General features: G+C 37.9%; 1 protein-coding gene across 4 annotated transcripts in view; it reads left to right on the top strand.

The window, feature by feature from the left end:
• RAPGEF4 (Rap guanine nucleotide exchange factor 4) overlaps nucleotides 1–23752 on the top strand; it is a 451555-nt gene that overhangs the window by 284352 nt on the left and 143451 nt on the right. For 3 of the 4 annotated variants that reach the window (XM_089690492.1, XM_089690490.1, XM_089690493.1), the window contains 7 exons: nucleotides 10581–10665; nucleotides 10850–10910; nucleotides 11885–11961; nucleotides 14332–14478; nucleotides 15556–15671; nucleotides 17079–17176; nucleotides 18604–18682. In XM_089690492.1, the coding sequence (XP_089546618.1) occupies nucleotides 10581–10665; nucleotides 10850–10910; nucleotides 11885–11961; nucleotides 14332–14478; nucleotides 15556–15671; nucleotides 17079–17176; nucleotides 18604–18682 (663 nt within the window). The remainder of the gene's footprint in view (nucleotides 1–10580; nucleotides 10666–10849; nucleotides 10911–11884; nucleotides 11962–14331; nucleotides 14479–15555; nucleotides 15672–17078; nucleotides 17177–18603; nucleotides 18683–23752) is intronic. The other variant, XM_089690491.1, reaches the window with a different exon arrangement.

The raw sequence follows: 23752 nt of genomic DNA, 5'->3' as shown, positions 1-23752 counted from the left end.
ACTCTCTTCATCCTACTATTAATAGAACATACTCCCTTCATCCTACTGTTGATAGAACATAAAGAAACTCTCTTCATCCTACTATTGATAGAACATACTCCCTTCATCCTACTATTGATAGAACATACTCCCTTCATCCTACTATTGATAGAACATACTCCCTTCATCCTACTATTGATAGAACATGCTCCCTTCATCCTACTGTTGATAGAACATACTCCCTTCATCCTACTGTTGATAGAACATACTCCCTTCATTCTACTGTTGATAGAACATACTCCCTTCATCCTACTATTGAAAGAACATACTCCCTTCATCCTACTGTTGATAGAACATAAAGATACTCCCTTCATCCTACTATTGAAAGAACATACTCCCTTCATCCTACAGTTGATAGAACATAAAGATACTCTCTTCATCCAACTAATGATAGAACATACTCCCTTCATCCTACTATTGATAGAACATACTCCCTTCATCCTACTATTGATAGAACATACTCCCTTCATCCTAGTATTGATAGAACATACTCCCTTCATCCTACTATTGATAGAACATACTCCCTTCATCCTACTGTTGATAGAACATACGCCCTTCATTCTACTGTTGATAGAACATACTCCCTTCATTCTACTGTTGATAGAACATACTCCCTTCATCCTACTATTGAAAGAACATACTCCCTTCATCCTACTGTTGATAGAACATAAAGACACTCTCTTCATCCTACTATTGATAGAACATACTTCCTTCATCCTACTGTTGATAGAACATAAAGATACTCCCTTCATCCTACTATTGATAGAACATACTCCCTTCATCCTAGTATTGATAGAACATACTCCCTTCATCCTACTATTGATAGAACATACTCCCTTCATCCTACTGTTGATAGAACATACGCCCTTCATTCTACTGTTGATAGAACATACTCCCTTCATTCTACTGTTGATAGAACATACTCCCTTCATCCTACTATTGAAAGAACATACTCCCTTCATCCTACTGTTGATAGAACATAAAGATACTCTCTTCATCCTACTATTGATAGAACATACTCCCTTCATCCTACTATTGATAGAACATACTCCCTTCATCCTACTATTGATAGAACATACTCCCTTCATCCTACTATTGATAGAACATACTCCCTTCATCCTACTATTAATAGAACATACTCCCTTCATCCTACTATTGATAGAACATACTCCCTTCATCCTACTATTGATAGGACATACTCCCTTCATCCTACTATTGATAGAACATACTCCCTTCATCCTACTGTTGATAGAACATACTCCCTTCATCCTACTATTGAAAGAACATACTCCCTTCATTCTACTGTTGATAGAACATACTCCCTTCATTCTACTGTTGATAGAATATACTCCCTTCATCCTACTATTGAAAGAACATACTCCCTTCATCCTATTGTTGATAGAACATAAAGATACTCTCTTCATCCTACTATTGATAGAACATACTCCCTTCATCCTACTATTGATAGAACATACTCCCTTCATCCTACTGTTGATAGAACATACTCCCTTCATCCTACTATTGATAGAACATACTCCCTTCATCCTACTGTTGATAGAACATAAATATACTCCCTTCATCCTAGTATTGATAGAACATACTCCCTTCATCCTACTATTGATAGAACATACTCCCTTCATCCTACTGTTGATAGAACATACTCCCTTCATCCTACTGTTGATAGAACATACTCCCTTCATTCTACTGTTGATAGAACATACTCCCTTCATCCTACTATTGAAAGAACATACTCCCTTCATCCTACTGTTGATAGAACATAAAGATAATCCCTTCATCCTACTATTGAAAGAACATACTCCCTTCATCCTACTGTTGATAGAACATAAAGATACTCCCTTCATCCTACTATTGATAGAACATACTCCCTTCATCCTAGTATTGATAGAACATACTCCCTTCATCCTACTATTGATAGAACATACTCCCTTCATCCTAGTATTGATAGAACATACTCCCTTCATCCTACTATTGATAGAACATACTCCCTTCATCCTACTGTTGATAGAACATACTCCCTTCATCCTACTATTGAAAGAACATACTCCCTTCATTCTACTGTTGATAGAACATACTCCCTTCATTCTACTGTTGATGGAACATACTCCCTTCATCCTACTATTGAAAGAACATACTCCCTTCATCCTACTGTTGATAGAACATAAAGATACTCTCTTCATCCTACTATTGATATAACATACTCCCTTCATCCTACTATTGATAGAACATACTCCCTTCATCCTACTATTGATAGAACATACTCCCTTCCTCCTAGCATTGATAGAACATACTCCCTTCATCCTACTATTGATAGAACATACTCCCTTCATCCTACTATTGATAGAACATACTCCCTTCATCCTACTATTGATAGAACAGACTCCCTTCATCCTACTGTTGATAGAACATACTCCCTTCATCCTACTATTGATAGAACATACTCCCTTCATCCTACTCTTGATAGAACATAAAGATACTCCCTTCATCCTACTGTTGATAGAACATACTCCCTTCATCCTACTATTGATAGAACATACTCCCTTCATCCTACTGTTGATAGAACATACTCCCTTCATCCTACTGTTGATAGAACATACTCCCTTCATTCTACTGTTGATAGAACATACTCCCTTCATCCTACTATTGAAAGAACATACTCCCTTCATCCTTCTGTTGATAGAACATAAAGATACTCCCTTCATCCTACTATTGAAAGAACATACTCCCTTCATCCTACTGTTGATAGAACATAAAGATACTCTCTTCATCCTACTATTGATAGAACATACTCCCTTCATCCTACTATTGATAGAACATACTCCCTTCATCCTACTATTGATAGAACATACTCCCTTCATCCTAGTATTGATAGAACATACTCCCTTCATCCTACTATTGATAGAACATACTCCCTTCATCCTACTGTTGATAGAACATACGACCTTCATTCTACTGTTGATAGAACATACTCGCTTCATTCTACTGTTGATAAAAATACTCCCTTCATCCTACTGTTGATAGAACATAAAGATACTCTCTTCATCCTACTATTGATAGAACATACTCCCTTCATCCTACTGTTGATAGAACATAAAGATACTCTCTTCATCCTACTATTGATAGAACATACTCCCTTCATCCTACTATTGATAGAACATACTCCCTTCATCCTACTATTGATAGTACATACTCCCTTCATCCTACTATTGATAGAACATACTCCCTTCATCCTACTATTGATAGAACATACTCCCTTCATCCTACTATTGATAGAACATACTCCCTTCATCCTACTATTGATATAACATACTCCCTTCATCCTACTGTTGATAGAACATACTCCCTTCATCCTACTGTTGATAGAACATAAAGATACTCCCTTCATCCTACTATTGATAGAACATACTCCCTTCATCCTACTATTGATAGAACATACTCCCTTCATCCTACTATTGATAGAACATACTCCTTTCATCCTACTGTTGATAGAACATACTCCCTTCATCCTACTGTTGATAGAACATGCTCCCTTCATTCTACTGTTGATAGAACATACTCCCTTCATCCTACTATTGAAATAACATACTCCCTTCATCCTACTGTTGATAGAACATAAAGATACTCCCTTCATCCTACTATTGAAAGAACATACTCCCTTCATCCTACTGTTGATAGAACATAAAGATACTCTCTTCATCCTACTATTGATAGAACATTCTCCCTTCATCCTACTATTGATAGAACATACTCCCTTCATCCTTCTATTGATAGAACATACTCCCTTCATCCTAGTATTGATAGAACATTCTCCCTTCATCCTACTATTGATAGAACATACTCCCTTCATCCTACTGTTGATAGAACATACGCCCTTCATTCTACTGTTGATAGAACATACTCCCTTCATTCTACTGTTGATAGAACATACTCCCTTCATCCTACTATTGAAAGAACATACTCCCTTCATCCTACTGTTGATAGAACATAAAGATACTCTCTTCATCCTACTATTGATAGAACATACTCCCTTCGTCCTACTGTTGATAGAACATAAAGATACTCTCTTCATCCTACTATTGATAGAACATACTCCCTTCATCCTACTATTGATAGAACATACTCCCTTCATCCTACTATTGATAGAACATACAACCTTCCTCCTAGTATTGATAGAACATACTCCCTTCATCCTACTATTGATAGAACATACTCCCTTCATCCTGCTGTTGATAGAACATACTCCCTTCATTCTACTGTTGATAGAACATACTCCCTTCATTCTACTGTTGATAGAACATACTCCCTATATCCTACAGTTGATAGAACATAAAGATACTCCCTTCATCGTACTATTGATAGAACATACTCCTTTCATCCTACTGTTGATTTTGAACATACTCCCTTTATGCTAATATTGATGGAACATACTCCCTTCATCCTACTATTGATCGAACATAATCTCTTCATTCTACTATTGATAGAACAAACTCCCTTCACCATACTAGTGATAGAACATATTCCCTTTTATCCTCCTGTTGATATAACATACTCCCTTCATCCTTCTATTGATAGAACATACTCCCATCATCCTACTATTGATAGAACATACTCCCATCATCCTACTATTGATAGAACATACTCCCATCATCCTACTATTGATAGAACATACTCCCTTCATCCTTCTATTGATAGAACATACTCCCATCATCCTACTATTGATAGAACATACTCCCATCATCCTACTATTGATAGAACATACTCCCATCATCCTACTATTGATAGAACATACTCCCTTCATCCTGGTAATGATAGCATATTCCCTTCATAAAGTAGCAGCAGTCAACATACTGGTTTCTGTTCCTGTACGGACACAGAACACTTTTATAACCTATTATCTGTAACTGGAAATAATAGTTATGGCTCATAGCACAGTCGCTGGTGTACAGATGGTGTATAAATACTGTATAATAATAATAATAATACACAGAGAGACACAGCGCCAATGTGCCATTCTCAGCACTGTTCCTTTTTTTTCCACAGAACTTTATTGAGATTTCTCAGTTCTATTCAGCAGTGTTGCTATGTGATATTTTGCTGCAACTTGTGCTGAGAAAAAAGTACTTCATTTAGTACTTTTTTTTCAGTGCATACCACAGCAATACTATGATGTGAACTGACACCATAAAAAACAGGACTGTTTTCCTTGTCTATGTATTGGGATTGCACTGGAAATAGCTACCAGCATAGCTTTAGTGCATCTGGTGTGAACATGCCCTTACTATACAAAGTGGTAGCTATGAACACCAAAAAGTAGTGCTCATTAAACCTTTAAATATCTGTTTATTTTTGTCACAATTGCATTGGAATAATAATTCAGAGACTTAGAGAGAAACAAATCAGGAATGAGTGAAAAAACCTGAATCTCCAGCCTTAGAGAAGAACTTCACCCACCTGATGTACTGAGCATCATTTCACTTCCCCACCTTCACAATGTCAATCATAAAAAAAAGTATATCTTCTTTTCTCTGAAACCTCCTGGGATATGCACATCACATATCGCAGAATGCTTCAGGCTCCATTCAAGTTGCCAGAAGTGGGAAAATGTGGCTGCGCATCATCAAAGAGCCAGGCTGCCTTAACCAAGAGGAGGCACCTGGTGATGTCAATGACCAAGGCGACAGCATGGGGCCCAGTATATGACACAGGCATAGCAGATCACAGTAAGAAAAATGCTGGATTCCCTTGCTGGGTAGTATGTGAACTCTGCATTATACAAGCAGAAAGAGGTAGTGAGGGGAAAAAAAGTAAGGGGATGGGGAGACTAAAGTTCCTGTTTAAGTTGTTAGAATTGTGCAGCCTCACCTGTTAGGGATAAGTATATGTGCTATTATTTAGTTGTATTCTCTCCATGACACAGCAGAGAATACAAATACAGCCAGATCTGCTATCAGCACTAAGCTCTGACAGGACACAGGAGGGTCTTACAGCCTGAATCTTCACAGGGAGGAAACAGCTTGACAGGGAGAGAACACCAGCAAATAATTACAAATCGGGTCATCCATAATAGGTGGAGCTTTACTATTATAGCAATTTATGAGTGAAAATTTAGATTACTGCTAATGCCCACTGCCAGATTCTATTTGATGGAAAACATACAGTATTGATTCTGACAGCTTCCCTCATTTGTAGATACACTATATTGCCAAAAGTATTGGGACACCCCTCCAAATCATTGGATTCAGGTTTTCCAATCACCTCCGTGGCCACAGGTGTATATAATCAAGCAAAAATAAATATAATGGTGTCATGCTCCACTGAGAAATATATACCAGAAAGCCACCTCACGCCGTGTGACATCTTCATCCAGAGACGGTCTTACTGGGAAGGCCCGGAAAGAGGAGGAGCATTAAGGAAGTGAGGGGATCCCTAACTCTGCATATTATTAATCCCATCCAGCCAAAGTCCACAAAAGGGACACAAACTATTTATGACCTCACTTAATGGTTTAGTCATATTTACCAGGTGAAAGCACAACTGGTGAAGGTGCACGCATGGTTGTTATAAATACGCAGCAGTGGTGAACCAAGCACGAGTCGTTTTTGTCCACATAACTGGAAAGAGTGTGAAATCACGGATGAAATATGGACATTTAATTTCTGGAATATTGTTATTGTTTTTGGCAAAGTTGTTTTTAAATTGCATATTATATACTTAATGTATATATATGTCAGAGGAGCGCGACACCATTATAGTTATTTTTGATTCAGTATGACTCATTGGTTTGAATATGTGTAATGTGTAGGCGATCTACTGTTTAATTTAATTTAATTTAATTTAATTTAATTTTATGTTTTACATTTGTCTAAACACTATTTTTGGCACCATAGTAGCTCACAAGACTCCACATATTGTATAAAATCAAGCACCTAGGCATGCAGACTGCTTCTACAAACATTTGTGAAAGAATGGGTCGCTCTCAGGAGCTCAGTGAATTCAATCGTGGGACTGTGATAGGTTGCCACCTGTGCAATAAGTCCATCCGTGAAATTTCCTTGTTACTAAATATTCCATGGTCAACTGTTAGTGGTATTATAATAAAGTGGAAGCAACTGGGAACAACAGCAACTCAGCCATGAAGTAGTAGGACACGTAAAATGACAGAGTGGGGTCAGCGTATGCTGAAGGGCACATTGTGCAGAAGTCATCAACTGCCTGCAGAGTCAATAGCTAAAGACCTCCAAACGTCATGTGGCCTTCAAACTAGCACAACAACAGTGTATAGAGAGCTTCATGGAATGGGTTTCCATGGCCGATCAGCTGCATCCAAGCCTTACATCACCAAGTGTAATGTAAAGCGTCGGGTGCAGTGGCGTTAAGTACGCTGCCACTGGACTCTAGGGCAGTGGAGATATGTTCTCTGGAGTGACAAATCACGCCTCTCTGTCTGGCAATCCTGTGGACATGTCTGGGTTTGGCAGCTGCCAGGAGAATGGTACTTGCCTGACTGCATTGTGCCAAGTAAAGTTTGGTGGAGGGGGATTATCGTGTGGGGTAGTTTTTCAGGGGTTGGGTTTGGCCCCTTAGTTCCAGTGAAGGGAACTCTTAAGGCTTCAGCATACCAAGACATTATGGACAATTTCATGCTTCCAACTTTGTGGAAACAGTTTGGGGATTGACCTCAACCCAATAGAACACCTTTGGGATGAATTAGAGTGGAGACTGTGAGCCAGGCCCTCTCGGCTGACATCAGTGCCTTACCTCACAAATGCGCTTCTGGAAGAAGTTCCATAGACACACTCCTAAACCTTGTGGACAGCCTTCCCAGAAGAGTTGAAGCTGTTATAGCTGCAAAGGGTGGGCCAACTCAATATTGAACCCTACGAATTACGACTGGGATGCCATTAAAGTTCATGTGCATGTAAAGGCAGGCGTCCCAATACTTTTGGCAATATAGTGTATATTGAGCTTGTTGATGAGCTTCAATGCTTTTGAGGCTTCTGAGATCAGTAAGAATTTATTTAAGATCCATTTGACCTGCTGCAAGCAGCTTTTGCATAGGACTGTAGCCAACATTTTTAAAACACATCAATAAACAACCAGAGACAGCTTTAATGTAATTATTTATTATAGGTATGTATATAGTGCTGTCAATTTATGCAGTGCTTTACATATATATTGTACATTCCCGTCAGTCTCTCATCCTCAAGGGGTGTACAATCTAAGGTTCCTAACTTACATTCATACATACATATACTAGGGCCAATTTAGACAAGATCCAAGTAACCTATCAGCATGTCTTTGGATTGTGGGAGGAAACCCATGCAGGCACAGGGAGAACATGCAAACTCCAGGCAGGTGGTGCCATGGCTGGGATTTGAACCAACAACCCTATTACTGCCAGGTGGAAGTGCTAACCATTTAGCCACTGTGCTGCCCTAATGTTAAAGGCTTAAATAGGCTGTGGCCCATTATTTAAATAGGAATATTTTAACTTTAATAATATAACATAAAAAAATGTATTCATTTGACAAATAAATAAACAGTCCAAAATTATCCAAATGTAATCTGCATTTAAACTTAAATTGTAAACACAATCACATCACCAAGGCTGAGCCAAAGAGGACAAGTTGGTGGAGGGCACACAGGAGGTTCTGCTGCTGACTAGCATCCTCAGGCCCCCTTTTCTTTGTGGTGCAGGTGCCTGACAGATTGTTTCTTTCAGTCAGGTGAGTCCAGTGGCTTGTGCAGCAGGTGAGTTGATGTGCTGTAATGCTGTAAGACAACAACCCCATGCAGTGATTGGGGGGGGGGCAATCATTTTGTGTTAATCCCCCCACCCATTCATCCATTCCGATAGGCCTTTATGGAGATCAGTTCTGAAAAGAACTAAAGTCAACATATGTCCTTAAAGTGAAGCTCTGCTTTGCCCATGTAGAGCAAAGCAGCAGGTTAACCTTAATGCAGCCTTCCATGGACATATTTACTTACCTTCCTTTCACTCTCTCACTATTCCACTGCCAAGAATAAAAGAAATGTTCTGTGAAAGCTACAGATGTCCCTTGGAATATCACATAAGGTAGAAGGTAGCATGCAGGTTGACATAGCAGATAGCATGCAAAATGTCAAATAACTACGAAGTAAACATTATATTTAAAAGGATAAAGATATGTGTTTGTATCAGATCGGTGGCTAGCCAGTTAAATGTAAATTAATTTTGATTAATTGCATTCAGTTTCTTACTTATATGCTTTGGAAGGATTAAGTCTTTAATTGGTTGTCTTGTATGTTATAGAATATACATATATATTCTCTATTAAAATAAAATACATAGGGTAGCGCTAAATTTTTTTGAATTGTGCTCTGTGTGCATATAACAATAAAATGCAAGTTAAATATGTAATAAGAAAATTAACCACCCTAGCGGTATTCCCGAGTGTAGCTCGGGGGAAAATTTCAGTACCAAGAGCGGTAACCCCGAGCTACACTTGGGCTTACCATGCGGCGCTGCTCAGGGATTCCCTGCAGCGCTTACCTTGTCCTTCGCTCCCGCAATGTGTCCCCTGCAGCGTCCCCGGCCATCTCCTCCGGCCGATGCCGGCATCCGGCTTCCGTGTTCCGGTCCCTGTGATGTCGGGACGTATGGGGGCAAATTTGAAATTTTTAAAAAATATAATTTTTTTAAAAATGATCATTACATAGTAAAACATTGCTGTTTCAATGCATTTCACATATATTTTGTCCCTACTGCTTTGTCCTGTGCCCTGCCTACATTTTGACTGTTCTTTCTGCCTGGAAACTTAGAAAAGTCCATGGCGTCCAAAAAGCATCCCTTTATGTCAAAAGCGGTTTTAGACCAGCTAGAGAACAGCGATAGTAATTTAGAACCACTTGCAGAATTGAGTGATAATGATTCGTGGGGAAATTCGTCATCAGACACTGAAAACGATTTTGCGACTTTGCTCAGCGATGTGCGAATTTGCCTCTGTATTTCAAATTTCAGTGTTTTTGGTTTGATTATATTATTGAATTAAATTTATTATTATATTATTATTTTTTAGATTATTAATTAAATTATAGTTTATGATTTCGTGTTTCAAGTTTTATCATATCCGGAATGTTTACTAGACTCTTGTTTGGACAGATTTCAGTGAGTTATTCCTAAAAATTACAGCCTACAATAAAAAACTACATATTTCCATGCAAAAAAATGGTACCGCTTTCAGCACCAAAAATCAGAAATAATAATACCGCTAGGGAGGTTAAAAAAGTCTTTCTATATATACGGTATATATATATATATATATCAATTGATTTATATATGGACTTTTTCATAATTTGTTATTAATAATTTAAATTGCACTTTATTGTTATATGCATGTTGACCACAATTCAAACAATGTAGCTCTACCCTTCATTTTGAAATAGTATTTGTTATTACAAATAAGGCTATGTTTTATTCTAAGAAGCTTTTCACCCCAGTGTGGATTATTTTCTTTTTTACTTATATATTCTTTATTGCACAGACCAGGTCAGAGGACGGCTGATGATCTGGAAATTATTTTCGAGGAACTTATTCACATAAAAGCCTTATCTCACCTCTCCACCACGGTAAGTCATTTGACTTGGTATATTTGTATATTTTCAATAATTTGTAATTGTTTTTGCTTTTAAAATCCATTCTTAATTTGGGAGGATATTTGCAATTTCATGAAATAGAACAAGAAGTTGATCATCGCATTATTTCATGTCATTTTAATTGTAAGTGATGTTTTTTTATTTTGTTTTCATTAAGGTTAAACGGGAACTGGCTGGATTTTTAATTTTTGAATCTCATCCAAAAGCAGGAACAGTTTGTAAGTATATTAATAGAATTCAATACAACATAGAAAATAAAAAAAAACTAGGATCAGAATATTTATACATTTCAAGTGTATCTGATGATTTAAAAATAATGTATGGTCTTTTCGGGTTGTTTTATTACTATTCATACACGTTGCATAAAAGAGATCCATATGCTGTTAATATTATAGATGTGTTTTAATATTCTAAAATATATGTTGCTTTGTATAGTTTATAATTATATGTGTACATAGAGGCAGTTTTATTTAGCCAATACACATGCAGAGCCTCTTCCTATTTCTCCATGTTTACTTTAAATATCCAGCTATGTACAAAGCAAAAATCCTGTTTTTTTAATTTCCCTCACATATGATTGGATATTTAAAATGAAAACAGGTTCACCTTATTTACTATTATTCACTTAGCAAAGTTGACATAAACTTTGCAAAGTGAACATTTAATTTGCTAGGTAAACATTTTTAGTACCGGTAAATTTTCCCCTATAGGTCTACCAACTCGGTAGGGAGGCTGAGCGATTGCAGATAAATAGAGAGGGCCCTCTAGTGATTAAAATAAAAATCACTATAGTAACAAAAATATAGACTGACAAACAGACAGAAATATGAAAGTCACAACAAAAATACTTTTAAGGTAAACACCATAATAATAACTCAGAATTTACACTATGCTTTTCCTTTTTAAAGCCCTGATTTAGGACTGTTAATTATTTTTATTTTAATTGATGGATACCCCCTATTGTCTCAGATGGAAAATTGATATGCTTTCAGACAAGTTCTCTAAGCTGGCATGCACCGTGTGTTTTGGTGTAGTCAAGCATTAGATAAAGATGTTTTGTGGTTAATATTCTTCCACCTCATAATGGGGGTTCTAATTTTTCAAATTCTAGCTGCAGGTTGACTGGGTTAAATTTTGTTTCTCATTGTACATGGATAAGTATGAATTTAACTAATGAGATTTCTATTTGCAGTATTTAACCAGGGCGAAGAAGGGACTTCATGGTATATCATATTAAAAGGATCTGTCAACGTGGTCATCTATGGCAAGGTATTTTCTCTTCTTTATGCTAGCAAATGTATGAATTTGGTCCACTTCTTTTAAAACTGTTCTGTGCCCAAGTCCAAGAGCTCTTTGAGACCATTGCACACATGCTAAAAAATATTGGGTAGCATTTAAAAAAATCACACAGGCTGAAAATGTAGCAAATTTTGTACATTGGAAAGGATATGCTAATATAGTTAATTATATAAATAGTTAAACAATAGTAAATAGTACACAGTTGCAGTGTCAATAGTGCAAGCTTAAAAAAAAGAATATAAATTTCAATGTCTCTTGATTAAAATATGTACTGAAAGAATGCGATGAATTAGATGTTAACCACATTATCTATCTTGTACTCTGAAGAAGACATTTGGAATCTGATTGGCTGCAGCTGGCAACATTGCCACTTTCCTTTCTACAGTTTATTATTTGTGGTTGCCATCACTTATAGCTGCCTATCACTGCAAGTGAATTAAACCCACCACTAAACTAGAGAACAGCGGTAGTTTAGGACAAGTAGGTGCTGTCTAATTGTTACTTAATACCAGAACTGTGTTAGCCAGAAGATTATCTACAGTAATGTGTTCTCCTTTTGGAGGACTTGCAGATTCAATAAGCAATGATGCAATAAAAAAAGGCAAGCCATAAACAAAACAACAATTTTTTGTCCAATACAGCAAATATTTCACTAACTGACCAAAAAATGGATGTGCAAAGAATTGTAAAGACTACATACAAATTTTAACATTTTAAAACTCAAGATATTTATCTTTGATACTGGTTGATGCTCTCAAAACAATGTCTTGTCATTTGATTGGTGTTTGTTTGTAAAAAAGTACTTGAGTGTTGTGGGAACTCATTAAATCTTCTTCAGATTGGACAAAAAAATAATTCTAATTGTGGCCTGCCTAGGTCATAATTATCAGACTTTATTTTAATATTAGCAGACCAGTGGACTTTGAATGCTTTTCTGTTCTTTTTACACCATCAATGCTCTCTAAATTACTTTATCAGATAAAAGTGCCCCTACACATGAATGGACCTTGCCAAAATTTGGCTGATTTTGGTTGGATCAGGCAATAATCACTAGTCCATGATACTGTGCAACCCATAGAGGCACCCCTTGGGCAATCAGTTTAAAGGAAGAACAGACCATCTACTTTGGACATTCTGAGTCAATCACCATTGTTCCCCTAGAATAAAGCTGAACTCTAGGCAAACAGCTAAATAGACAGGTGAAATACAGCTACTTTACATGACAAAAGATACCATATACATTTATGCCTATGCATTCCTGTGACTTACCTAGCCCTGTCAAACAGAAAAGCCAGGTGGATGCCAACACTTTTGCCATTAGAGTTACAGACTGTCAAATGAATACTATGGTGTCTTCTCTCCACTGCCAGCTTTCTGACTGGACAGTAGCATACTTATGAGGTCATCCTTCTACTCACTCTGGTTAAATTATAATGTAACTGGCCTGATCTTTGTAGTTATTGAGTAAAGGCGCTAACTACAGTTGTCTAACATACAGATATCCAACAGAGTGAGAATGTCTAGATTTATATATTAATTACAGTCCTTAAAATATGGATTTGCAAGAAAGTAAAAATGTATGGATCTGCAAGAACGTCATGTAGAAAAATACCTTTATTCAATCTTTAGAGAATGCCAAAAGTGTACGTCTTTAAAATACAGTAGTTTTGAAGCCTAAAACACAGAGGGCTTAAGTTACAAAAAATATATATTGTGGGCCTGCTTGCACACATGGGCGTTCATATACAAAGTGATCACTGAACATTTTACAAGTAAAACCTTTTACAATCTCCTTTAATTCTATAGATATTTTTATATTATATGCATGTTTAAAAATTCTAACAGTGGTTAGATAGACCCAAAGGTCAAACATTAAATTGTAGTTATAGGTACACCATGCTTAACCTGGTATACAGCTTGGCTGGAGCAAATGTTCTATAGAAACCACCCTTTATAAATTGTTAATATGTTCACTTTAGCCTGTGTGTGAAGGTGTGCACACAATGAGGTGAAATGAATTCCATGAGCACTCCCTTCAAATGCTGCAGCATACATTCTATAGAAAACTAGCCATGTTAGTTATTCCACATATATAGATGCTGTAGCCTGTGTACGTGTGTATGCACACATCATGGGCACACTATAAATTCAGCGAACTCACAATTTGCTTGTTCGCGCACTATCAATGAGTGATTGTACACATAAACTTTAGTGCATCAGGCCCACAGAGTGTCAAGGAGGCAATACTTTCTAAAGGAAAACTGTAATTGCAAGCAACCATTGTTTGTAAAAACTTTTACTAATAGGAAATTTGCACTTTCTTTTCTGTGTCTGCCTCAGGGTGTGGTGTGTACCCTTCATGAAGGTGATGACTTTGGAAAGTTGGCTCTAGTGAATGATGCACCCCGGGCAGCATCTATAGTTCTACGGGAAGACAACTGCCACTTTCTGCGAGTGGACAAAGAGGACTTCAATCGAATCTTGAGGGTTGGTATTGACTGGCAATAGTGACTGTGTAATTTGGCAGCTAAATGTGTATAATAAATTGTTCAATAAACAAAGGGTGGAGCCTGGCGGGCTAAGATAGCCCCTGGCTTCTTCTTATTTGTCTTATATATTTAAATCTTATATTTTAAATCCCCCTGCTAATATATGGGACTTTTGTACTCATTAGAGTTTTGTATATTCCAGCCTTTCTTTGCATGTTCCAGCAACATCTTTTGTGTGATAAATAAGTAACACATTCAGCAGGGAGAGTGAAACCCCCCTCATAATGGCCATAGCAAGTGTTTAGACAAAGGAACGAGGTACAGAGATCTCAGAAATAGAAAGTTAAAGTGTATGTCCAGACTTTTTTTCTTAGTTTTGATTAGGGTAGAGAGAGATTAAAACCCCTGCTGTCTGGGATGTTAGAGAGGTTCCTCCTCGCATCATGTCCTGTGACAACAGTTTTACTGATTCCCTCCTAGATTGTAAGCTCGTAAGAGTAGGGCCCTCTTACCCCTCGTACGCTGTCTGTCTTTGTTGTACTGTGCCATGTATTGTCCCCCCCTATTGTACAGCGCTGAGCAAACCCTTTGGCGCTATATAAACTCGTAGTAATAATAATAATAATAATAATAATACTGGACAGGAAATAAAGGAAATTCTGCAACAAAGTACAGAAAGCAATAAAGAGCTGACAAAGGTTGCAAAAAACATTTTTTCTTACAGCTGTGGTTAAAACATACATCCACAAGTGTACAGGCAGACTCATATTTGTGAATAGTCAACATAGGCCTGAGCCAGCAGAAAAGAGCTGATCATAAATCAGGTCTAGCTGTGTCACCTATTCTAGTAGTTATATCCAATTGATGCCTGGGGCCAAAAGGCACTAACGCATGTCATAGGTCATGATAAAAAGGAAGGAAAACATAGCCTAGGGATGGTTTTATCAAATTTTGTTCCTGTGCAGATAGCTCTGGTCTTGATCATTCCCCTTGCTCTACATAGCAGAAATAACAACAATACAGTAGGAGGGCATTTTTAGAATAATATTTTCTATATTTATTCCCATTCATATAGGATGTTGAAGCAAATACGGTGAGGCTTAAAGAACACGATCAAGATGTCTTGGTGTTGGAGAAAATTCTGTCTGGGGCGCAAGTGTCAGCACAAGGCAACACGCAATCTCCTTATAAGTATGTTAGTCTGTCAGCCGCTACTATTTTATTCTGCATCTGCAGTACCCTCATTCACATCTATCATACGTAATCCCATTCAGTATAAGAAAATGCAAAGTTCACAAATGCATAATGACCAATTAGAAAACATTTCTTAATTGACCTGACCAAAGTACATCAACGATTTCTATGGATTAGGTGGGCTTTGGACATAAGCATTGCTTAATGCAGTTTAAGAATAAACTTGCTGAAGTTTTAGTCTAGCAATCCCCAAATATTGCTCAGTCAGTTAGCCTATACATAAATTGAAGTGATTATCTTGAAGTCTCATTTTACCACTCTTGCAAATTTGTTGTAAATCATCCTGGAATCATTAACAGATATTATTAAATGCCAAGTTTTAAGTTATGAAATCACATATGTTTTTTATCAGTTTCTTTTCAGTACATATACTTCTTGGTGTTAAGTCTAACCAATAAGAAGCTGAGGCAATGGCAGAATTGGTGGAATTAGTAATTCAGTTTATATTTTGTATATATACATAATATGAAAATCATTACATCACCTTTATATTATCAGGCAAATACCATTATTTTCCTCTGTAATATAATCTATTTGGGATTTCTGATTTGATCTGAAAGTTCTTTCTATAGAATTTAGGAACATTCTAAGTTTGTGTGGGTCTTCCTCCTTTAAGTGTTATTGCCATTCACAAAATGTTGACAATGTCATATAATACTACATTAACACTTTGTAAGTTTAAAATCTGGACAATATAGTCTATTGAAGTTTACATAGAGAAAAATCAAATAATACATCTGTTCATGGACCAGGAATAGTTCTTGCCCTTGGGTCCTGGCTGGCAGTCAGATTGTATTTAATTGTTTCCTGATGGGACAGCCCACAGCATACACAATGCAATGGGTAGATAGTTGGTTGGATAATAATACTGACTATATGAAAAGCAGATTATCTAATTCTAAAATGTTTAAAACATGAATTGTTTGTAACTACAGCGTATCCTCCAACAGCACAATATTACTCAACCCACTGAAGGTATACATTATTATTATGATATAGTTGTGATAGCAGAAATATATTTTATTTTTGTAATGGAAACATCTTGGCAAACTCTAACAGTAGATAATACATCAGAAATACATTGCAGTTATACAGAATACTGAATATGGATGAGGGTTGAGCTTATAAGATATGACAATTCCAAAGAGAAAAAATGAAGGACATATGTAAACTCTTCATATATAATATGGAGCAGAAGGACTAACATGCAGTAAATCTCCTAATGACTCAGTATCTAAGATACAGTCTATATAGCCTTTTATATTCTAGTCATAATATCTAATAGCTGCTCTATATATCTTTTACTTATGTCTATTATAAAAAATACTTTTATTTTATTTCCAGGTATACAGTGATGTCTGGAAATCCAGAAAAAATCTTAGAACACTTCTTAGAGACCATGCGCTTTGAGTCAGGATTAAATGAAGTGACAGGTAAAAAAGGTGCAATAAAATAATATGTACTATTATTGAGTATTTCAATTGGAATTCTACTATAATGCACTCATAGACATTATTCTGAGGGATCTTTACTTTTGATAGAACGACTGCCCTGAAGAGAACTCTCCACCTTCCCTTTTCCAGCATTCTTGCCTCTCCTGGATTGCTGTACTACCTTGGAATCACTGACAGCCAGAAGCAAAGCCAGCAGTGAAAGCTGGGTCTGAGAGTCAGACTTTCACTTACTATATAAAACATAAAAAGGGAGGGCTAAGATCTCCAAAGGTGAAATTTAGGCAAACAGGCTAAATACATAACTGGAATACATTCTTACCACCCAGCCCTCTAATCCAGGTACCTTGCCACACAGCAAAGCCAGCTCAGTATTTTAATTATTCTCCATTGCATTTAATAAGTACAGTTTGGTCAAAGACAAAGACTGTTGATTAGTAGAAAAAGAACATTAAGTCATCCCTGTGCTTTTTCTATCCAGTAAGCATATAAGCATTGTTAAGTTGGTCATAGATGGATCTTTTTTTTTTTTTATTCATTCAGTCAGCGAGCTGAAGGAACAAAAAATGGATTTCTTTATCCACACAGTCTAAGTGGATGAAGGAATCCCCCAGAGACAGTGCATTCCGCAAGTGGGACTATCTGCTGTCAAACTACACTTATCAATGGCTGCAGCCAATGGATTGAATATTGATTTGTCCCTGAACCAGCCAAATTTTGATCCATCTATGGCCAGCTTAAGACTGACAACAGCAAAGCAAACCCCCGCTTGGCTTAGAGTGTCCTCCCTTTTCCAGTCTAAGAGGTGGTGTGAAGTGGACCATAGGAAGCTAATAAAAAAAATAATAAATCAGGTGCTTATGCTAATTACATTTTAAAATGTAAATTCCAGCCCTAGTTTGTGGGCTTCCCCTGCTCATTCCTTCATCCATTGTGTACAAAATAGGTTTAAAGATAAATACCCTCTGCACCCAGCTCTACCGTTATTCGTTTGGTTTATTTGTGCATCAGGAACATTATCTCAACATATTAAAAGTGCCCTATGTGTAAATAATGCAAAACTACCTAATTCCTAGTGTGGATCATTTACATTGCATACTGTATAACACTGATAATATAAAATGTCTGAAACAATCTAAATGATTTAAAACAGGTTATTTTGATTTAGGTTGTCACTCATCCACTTTCAATTCCTTGATAAAGTTGCAACACCACGTAGTTGATTTAAAAAACCGGAGCGTGCAAAATCTGACGGAACTCTGCATAAAACCCAATCAGCTTCCAGATTTTGCATTCTCAAGTTTTAGTAAATCAACCCCCATGAAATATTCCATATGACTTCTACTGCTTCATATACTGCTTGTATTTGTTTAAATCTATGACACATTAGTAATTTTTGACTTCTGAATTTCCTCTAGAAACCGCTTTAGATGACTTTATTCTCATGCACTGTGTTTTCATGCCAAACTGTCAGCTCTGCCCTGTCTTGATGTCCCAATATCCTTTCTTGGTGCCAAAGCAGTAACTGTGTTCCAATATAGAAAAAATACATTGGTCATTGTTTTGTGTTATTAGTTTCCTTTTCATTATTTATTTAATTACCTAAAATGTCAAATGCACCGAGGCCAGAAAAGCACACGTGTAACTAATTAGATGGGTATTTAGGCAGGAACATACCACTGTCACATGGTATACTATATGGGTTCTGACCATCTCTGTGCAACTGAAAAAAAGGACCGCCCTAGTATCAACATTTGCAATTACAATAATGTCAAAGAAAAATGAGACAAGGAGAGGATGTACACGTTGTATCACCTAAAGACCTTGTGCATCAGTCAATGTAAATTTTTTAGGCCAGTATTTTGGTGTTGAACAATTAGCTTATTTATAGAATGATGAGTTTATATGCATATATAACAAGTGAGAATGATTTTAGGATCCTTTGGGATCCAGTGATTTTAAATGAGTATGTATAATAAAGCTATGTTTATGTCGTTTTAAGCAAATTGTATGGTCTTATGTGTACAAGTAAAACTCAATAAACTTTCTCTTTTATTTCTTTGACATCTCTGGGCAAGTCAGATTTCTAACCCTTCTCCTACTACTGTATAGAACCTTCTTTTTTTTCTAGTTACTTAGGTCCTCAGGGAAAAAAATCTTCTTTGAAATCTGGGCAATGTCACCACCCAGGTTCAGGATTTTCTTCCTCCAGCAAACCAAGAAGGTGGAATGTGCAGGGCCACATCACATGCATGTGCTCTGCAGAATAATTTTGGGAAAGGCAGCTGTTGAGGAGACTAGTCATCCAGTGCACAGATAACCAGCTTGGGTGACCCGTCTCCTTAACCAGAAATGCTGATGGTACAACATGTAGCAGGCAGCATCTATTAATGAATTAGCAGTGAAAGAAGGAGGGTGCTTCTTAACAAAGTACCTACAAAATAAAGTTGGGGCACTTGATTCAATTTTTTTTATTTCCTCCTTAAAAGTCTAGTGTTTTTGTATTGCTTTGCTCACTTGTTACAGTAAGTTCAAGGGGACTTGAAAGCCTTGGGTGATATCAATGCAGCCAAGTTAAAAATAAAACCTTGTTTAAAAAGTGATCATCCCTAAAGGAAGAAAAAAAACCTTAAAAAAAAAAAATTTAAAGGACCCATGCTTGCAAATAGATAAAAAAAGTGTGTCTACCACATATGTACATAAATGCAGGCTAAGCGACGCTTATTAGGTATTGCCACGACACCAGAAGGAGAGAAATAATTCTATGGCATCACTTACATTTAACTCTAATTTCATGTGCTGTAGAGGTATTTAATGTAAAACTTTAAGCATCAAAGTTGGTTGTTGTTTCACAAGTGCTCACAATTTTGAGTCCTGACATTTTTGGTATCTGTTTACTCAGCACAATGTTAACCTCTATATTTTTTACATAAATTGGGCATGGTATTGTGTTTGTGTGCACTAAAATACAGCTTACTGTGTTTTTTACTAAAAAATATAAGTTTGATAAATACTGTGCAACATAAAACTTTTCAACTACCACCTTTTTATTGTAAAGGATCTTTGCTTTCATAATCTATATTGTTTTGGGGATTAAATGTGTTCTATAGGCCTAAAATGCATATTTTAGCATGTCTATAAAAAAGATTTAAAGTATAACTAAAGGCAAAATTTTTGTTTTATAATCCCTGTCAGGTTTTTTTTAATGCCATCTGTGTCTGTTGTCTCACCAGGATCACCAGAACTGGTTGTCCCCAATGGAAGAGTTCCCTTCTTTTAGTGTTCTGATATCAACCCAAAATTTAGTATTATCTTTTACTCAGTGGCGTCCCTAGGCAGGTGCGGGGGTGCGAGCCGCACCAGGTGACACCTATCGCACACGGGGGTGTATTTACCACAAGGCAAACAAGGCATTTGCCTAGGGCGGCATTTTTCAGGGGGGGCAGCACCTCCCCCCAGAAGAAGGGATGAAAGAAGGTACATGTGCACCATAGAAACCAGGTGGGATCCGAGAGAGCCTGCGGGATGCTTGATGGTGTATGTAGAGCCTGGCTCACGTTCCTGGGGATGTCCGGAGCTGTGAAAATTAGTGCCTCTCTATCACCACAGGAAGGGGGTGGGAGTAGTGGAAGGCTCTCCCGGGTGGGGGGCAGCGGTGTTATTGGTCAATGTCAAGCTCTCTCCGCGGGAGGGGGAAGGAGGGGTTGTGTTGGTCGGTGTCCGTGGGGGCAGACAATTTTTGTGATGCCTAGGGCAGCACAAAACCTAAATACACCACTGATCGCATGTGGTGACACCGGACCCTCTCCACGAGCTCCACGAAAAGGAAAGTTTTAAAGCAAGCTGACGATCCCTGCAAGATGGATCGGATCTGCGGATTGAGCATAATGGATCGGAGGGACGCCCCTGCTTTTACTTTCACTTTCGATGATAACAGTAAGCAGGACAAATAGCAAGAGTGAATCTCAGACAGCAGTAAAAGCTGACCGGTGTTCTAATCCTCTCCGATCTACCAAAGACTAAAAAAAAAAAAAATACGTTTTGCCTTTAGTTACACTTTTTTTTACAGACTGGTGCAAGAATGCACTTGGATCACATAGATGTGTTTGTACTGTAGCAGGAGTGGGAGAGTAAGAGTTACAATTAGATGATGTTATATAACGCTGCCACTCTCTATTTCACTACAGGTTATTTTAACCTCCCTAGCGGTATTCCCGAGTGTAGCTCGAGGTAAAATGTCAGTACCAAAAGCGGTAACCCCGAGCTACACTCAGGCTTACCATGCGGCGCTGCCTAGGGATTCCCTGCAGAGCTTACCTTGTCCTGCGCTCCCGCGATGTGTCCCCTGCAGCGTCCCCGGCCATCTCCTCCAGCCGATGCCGGCATCCGGCTTCTGTGTTCCGGTCCCTGTGATGTCAGAACATACGGGCACCGCCTCCGGCGGCGGGAAATTTGACAATTTTAAAACATTTCATTTTTTTCCAAACAAATTTTACATAGTAAAACATTGCTGTTTCAACCCATTTCACATACATTTTGTCCCGAGTGCTTTGTCCTGTGCCCTGCCTGCATTTTTACTGTTCTTTCTGCCTGGAAACTGAGAAAAGTCCATGGCGTCCAAAAAGCATCCCTTTAGGTCAAAAGCGGTTTTAGACCAGCTAGAGAACAGCGATAGTAAATCAGAACCACTTGCAGAATTGAGTGATAATGATTCGTGGGAAAATTCGTCATCAGACACTGAAAATGATTTTGCGACTTTGCTCAGCGATGTGCGAACTTAATGCTATATTTCAAATTTCAGTGTTTTTGGTTTGATTATATTATTGAATTAAATGTATTATTATTATATTATTATTTTTTATGATTATTTATTAAATTATAATTTATGATTTCGTGTTTCAAAATTTATCATACCCGGGATGTTTAATAGACTCTTGTTCGGACAGATTTCAGTGAGTTATTCCCAAAAATTACAGCCTACAATAAAAAAAACTACATATTTCCATGCAAAATAATGGTACTGCTTTCAGTACCAAAAATCTGAAATAATCATACTGCTAGGGAGGTTAATGGGGAATTGCGATCTGTGCTTAGTGCAAGAACCTAAAGTGGTTGAGAACCTCAGACATGAAATTTGAACACAGCACATGTTTTTATAGTGTTCTCTTCAAAGCACTAAGTGTTATTTCTCTCTGCTGTATACTGTACATTTTCTGCTAGAGCCACTTCTGACAGGTTTTTCTGACACCAAGAGTAAAAAGGTGATGGGGAGGGATCTCCAGTACAGAGAATGTGATTGACATCCTCAACACTGTTCCTGTTTGCTGTGTGAAGGGGAGGGGGGGGGGGTCCCTTCCCTCCAATCAGCTGTCAGAGCTCATGTACAGTGTGTAACTGCAGCTCCCCGTCCCCTGCTTTGTGATTCTGTAAAAAATCCTTTTCATCTCTGAGATTTGCAAGGATGTACAGGACAAAAGGCAGCAAATAATCAGGTACAACTGATGTAGGAGGACTTGTTTTCGAGGCTAGTTACTTCACTGGGTATAGGTAAGGGTTTATAATCACTTTAACACAAATAAAAGACTAGACATCTGCACTTGCATATATTTAAATATAAAATATAGAATAACATTTAAATAAGCCTTAAAGGATAAGTTCACTTTTTAGACAAAAATAATAAATGCACATTTTTTTGCAGGTAAAAAAATGTTCATTTATTATTTTTGTCTACAGGAGCCTGGAAAGCATTACACCAGCGATCAATAGATCGCTGATGCCATGCAGGTCTCCTGCAGACCTGTCAGAATATCTGCCTGCCATTCAGGATGTACGAGCAAGCAGGTATTCTGACAGGAAGTTTCAATGAACTTCCATGGCGCTCCACAGCTATGGGAACATGTCATATGTTCCACCCTACAAAACAGGTGGAATATGTAACATGTTACCAAAGAAAAACTTATCCTTTAACCACTTGCCCGCCGCCCTGTAGTAAAACTACTGCTACAGGGCGGCAGGGCTGTGCAAACTCACTTATATTTGCATTTCTGGCTAGGCATGTCAGTCACCAGGTCCCGGACGGAGATTCCCCGCTGGCACCCGGTAATCACTGTGTAGAACTGACAGGGGAGAGACCTGTGTGTAAATAACACAGGTCTCTCACCTGCCAGCAAGGACATGCTGCTGTGTATTTCTCTGCACAGCAGAGGAATATACAACAGCATGTCTCCCTAGTAAAGCACACACAGCACATTATGTAAAACAGCACACGGTTAACTCTTTGACCGCCCCAGATGTTAATCCCTTCCTGCCCAGTGTCATAAGTACAGTGTCAGTCAGGGGCGGACTGACAACTCATGGGGCCCCCAGGCAATAGGGGATCATGGGGCCCCTGTGTCCTTGCCCAAACTCAAAAAAGCCTATGAAAAAGGTACCAGGGGCATCTTATGGGGCCTCCTACTGAGCCTGGGCCCTTGGGCAGTGCCCGAGTTTCCAAATGGTCAGTCCGCCCCTGGTGTCAGTGCATTTTAGTAGTCACTGGAGATGTCAGTGGCAGTTAGTCAGTTGTCA

Source organism: Staurois parvus, unplaced genomic scaffold, assembly GCF_062004578.1.
Source record: "Staurois parvus isolate SC_StPar_1 unplaced genomic scaffold, SC_StPar_1.0 ptg000530l, whole genome shotgun sequence".
NCBI classification, from domain to species: domain Eukaryota; kingdom Metazoa; phylum Chordata; class Amphibia; order Anura; family Ranidae; genus Staurois; species Staurois parvus.
Note: the sequence above shows the minus strand (reverse complement) of the source record. Positions and strands in the feature narration are given on the sequence as shown.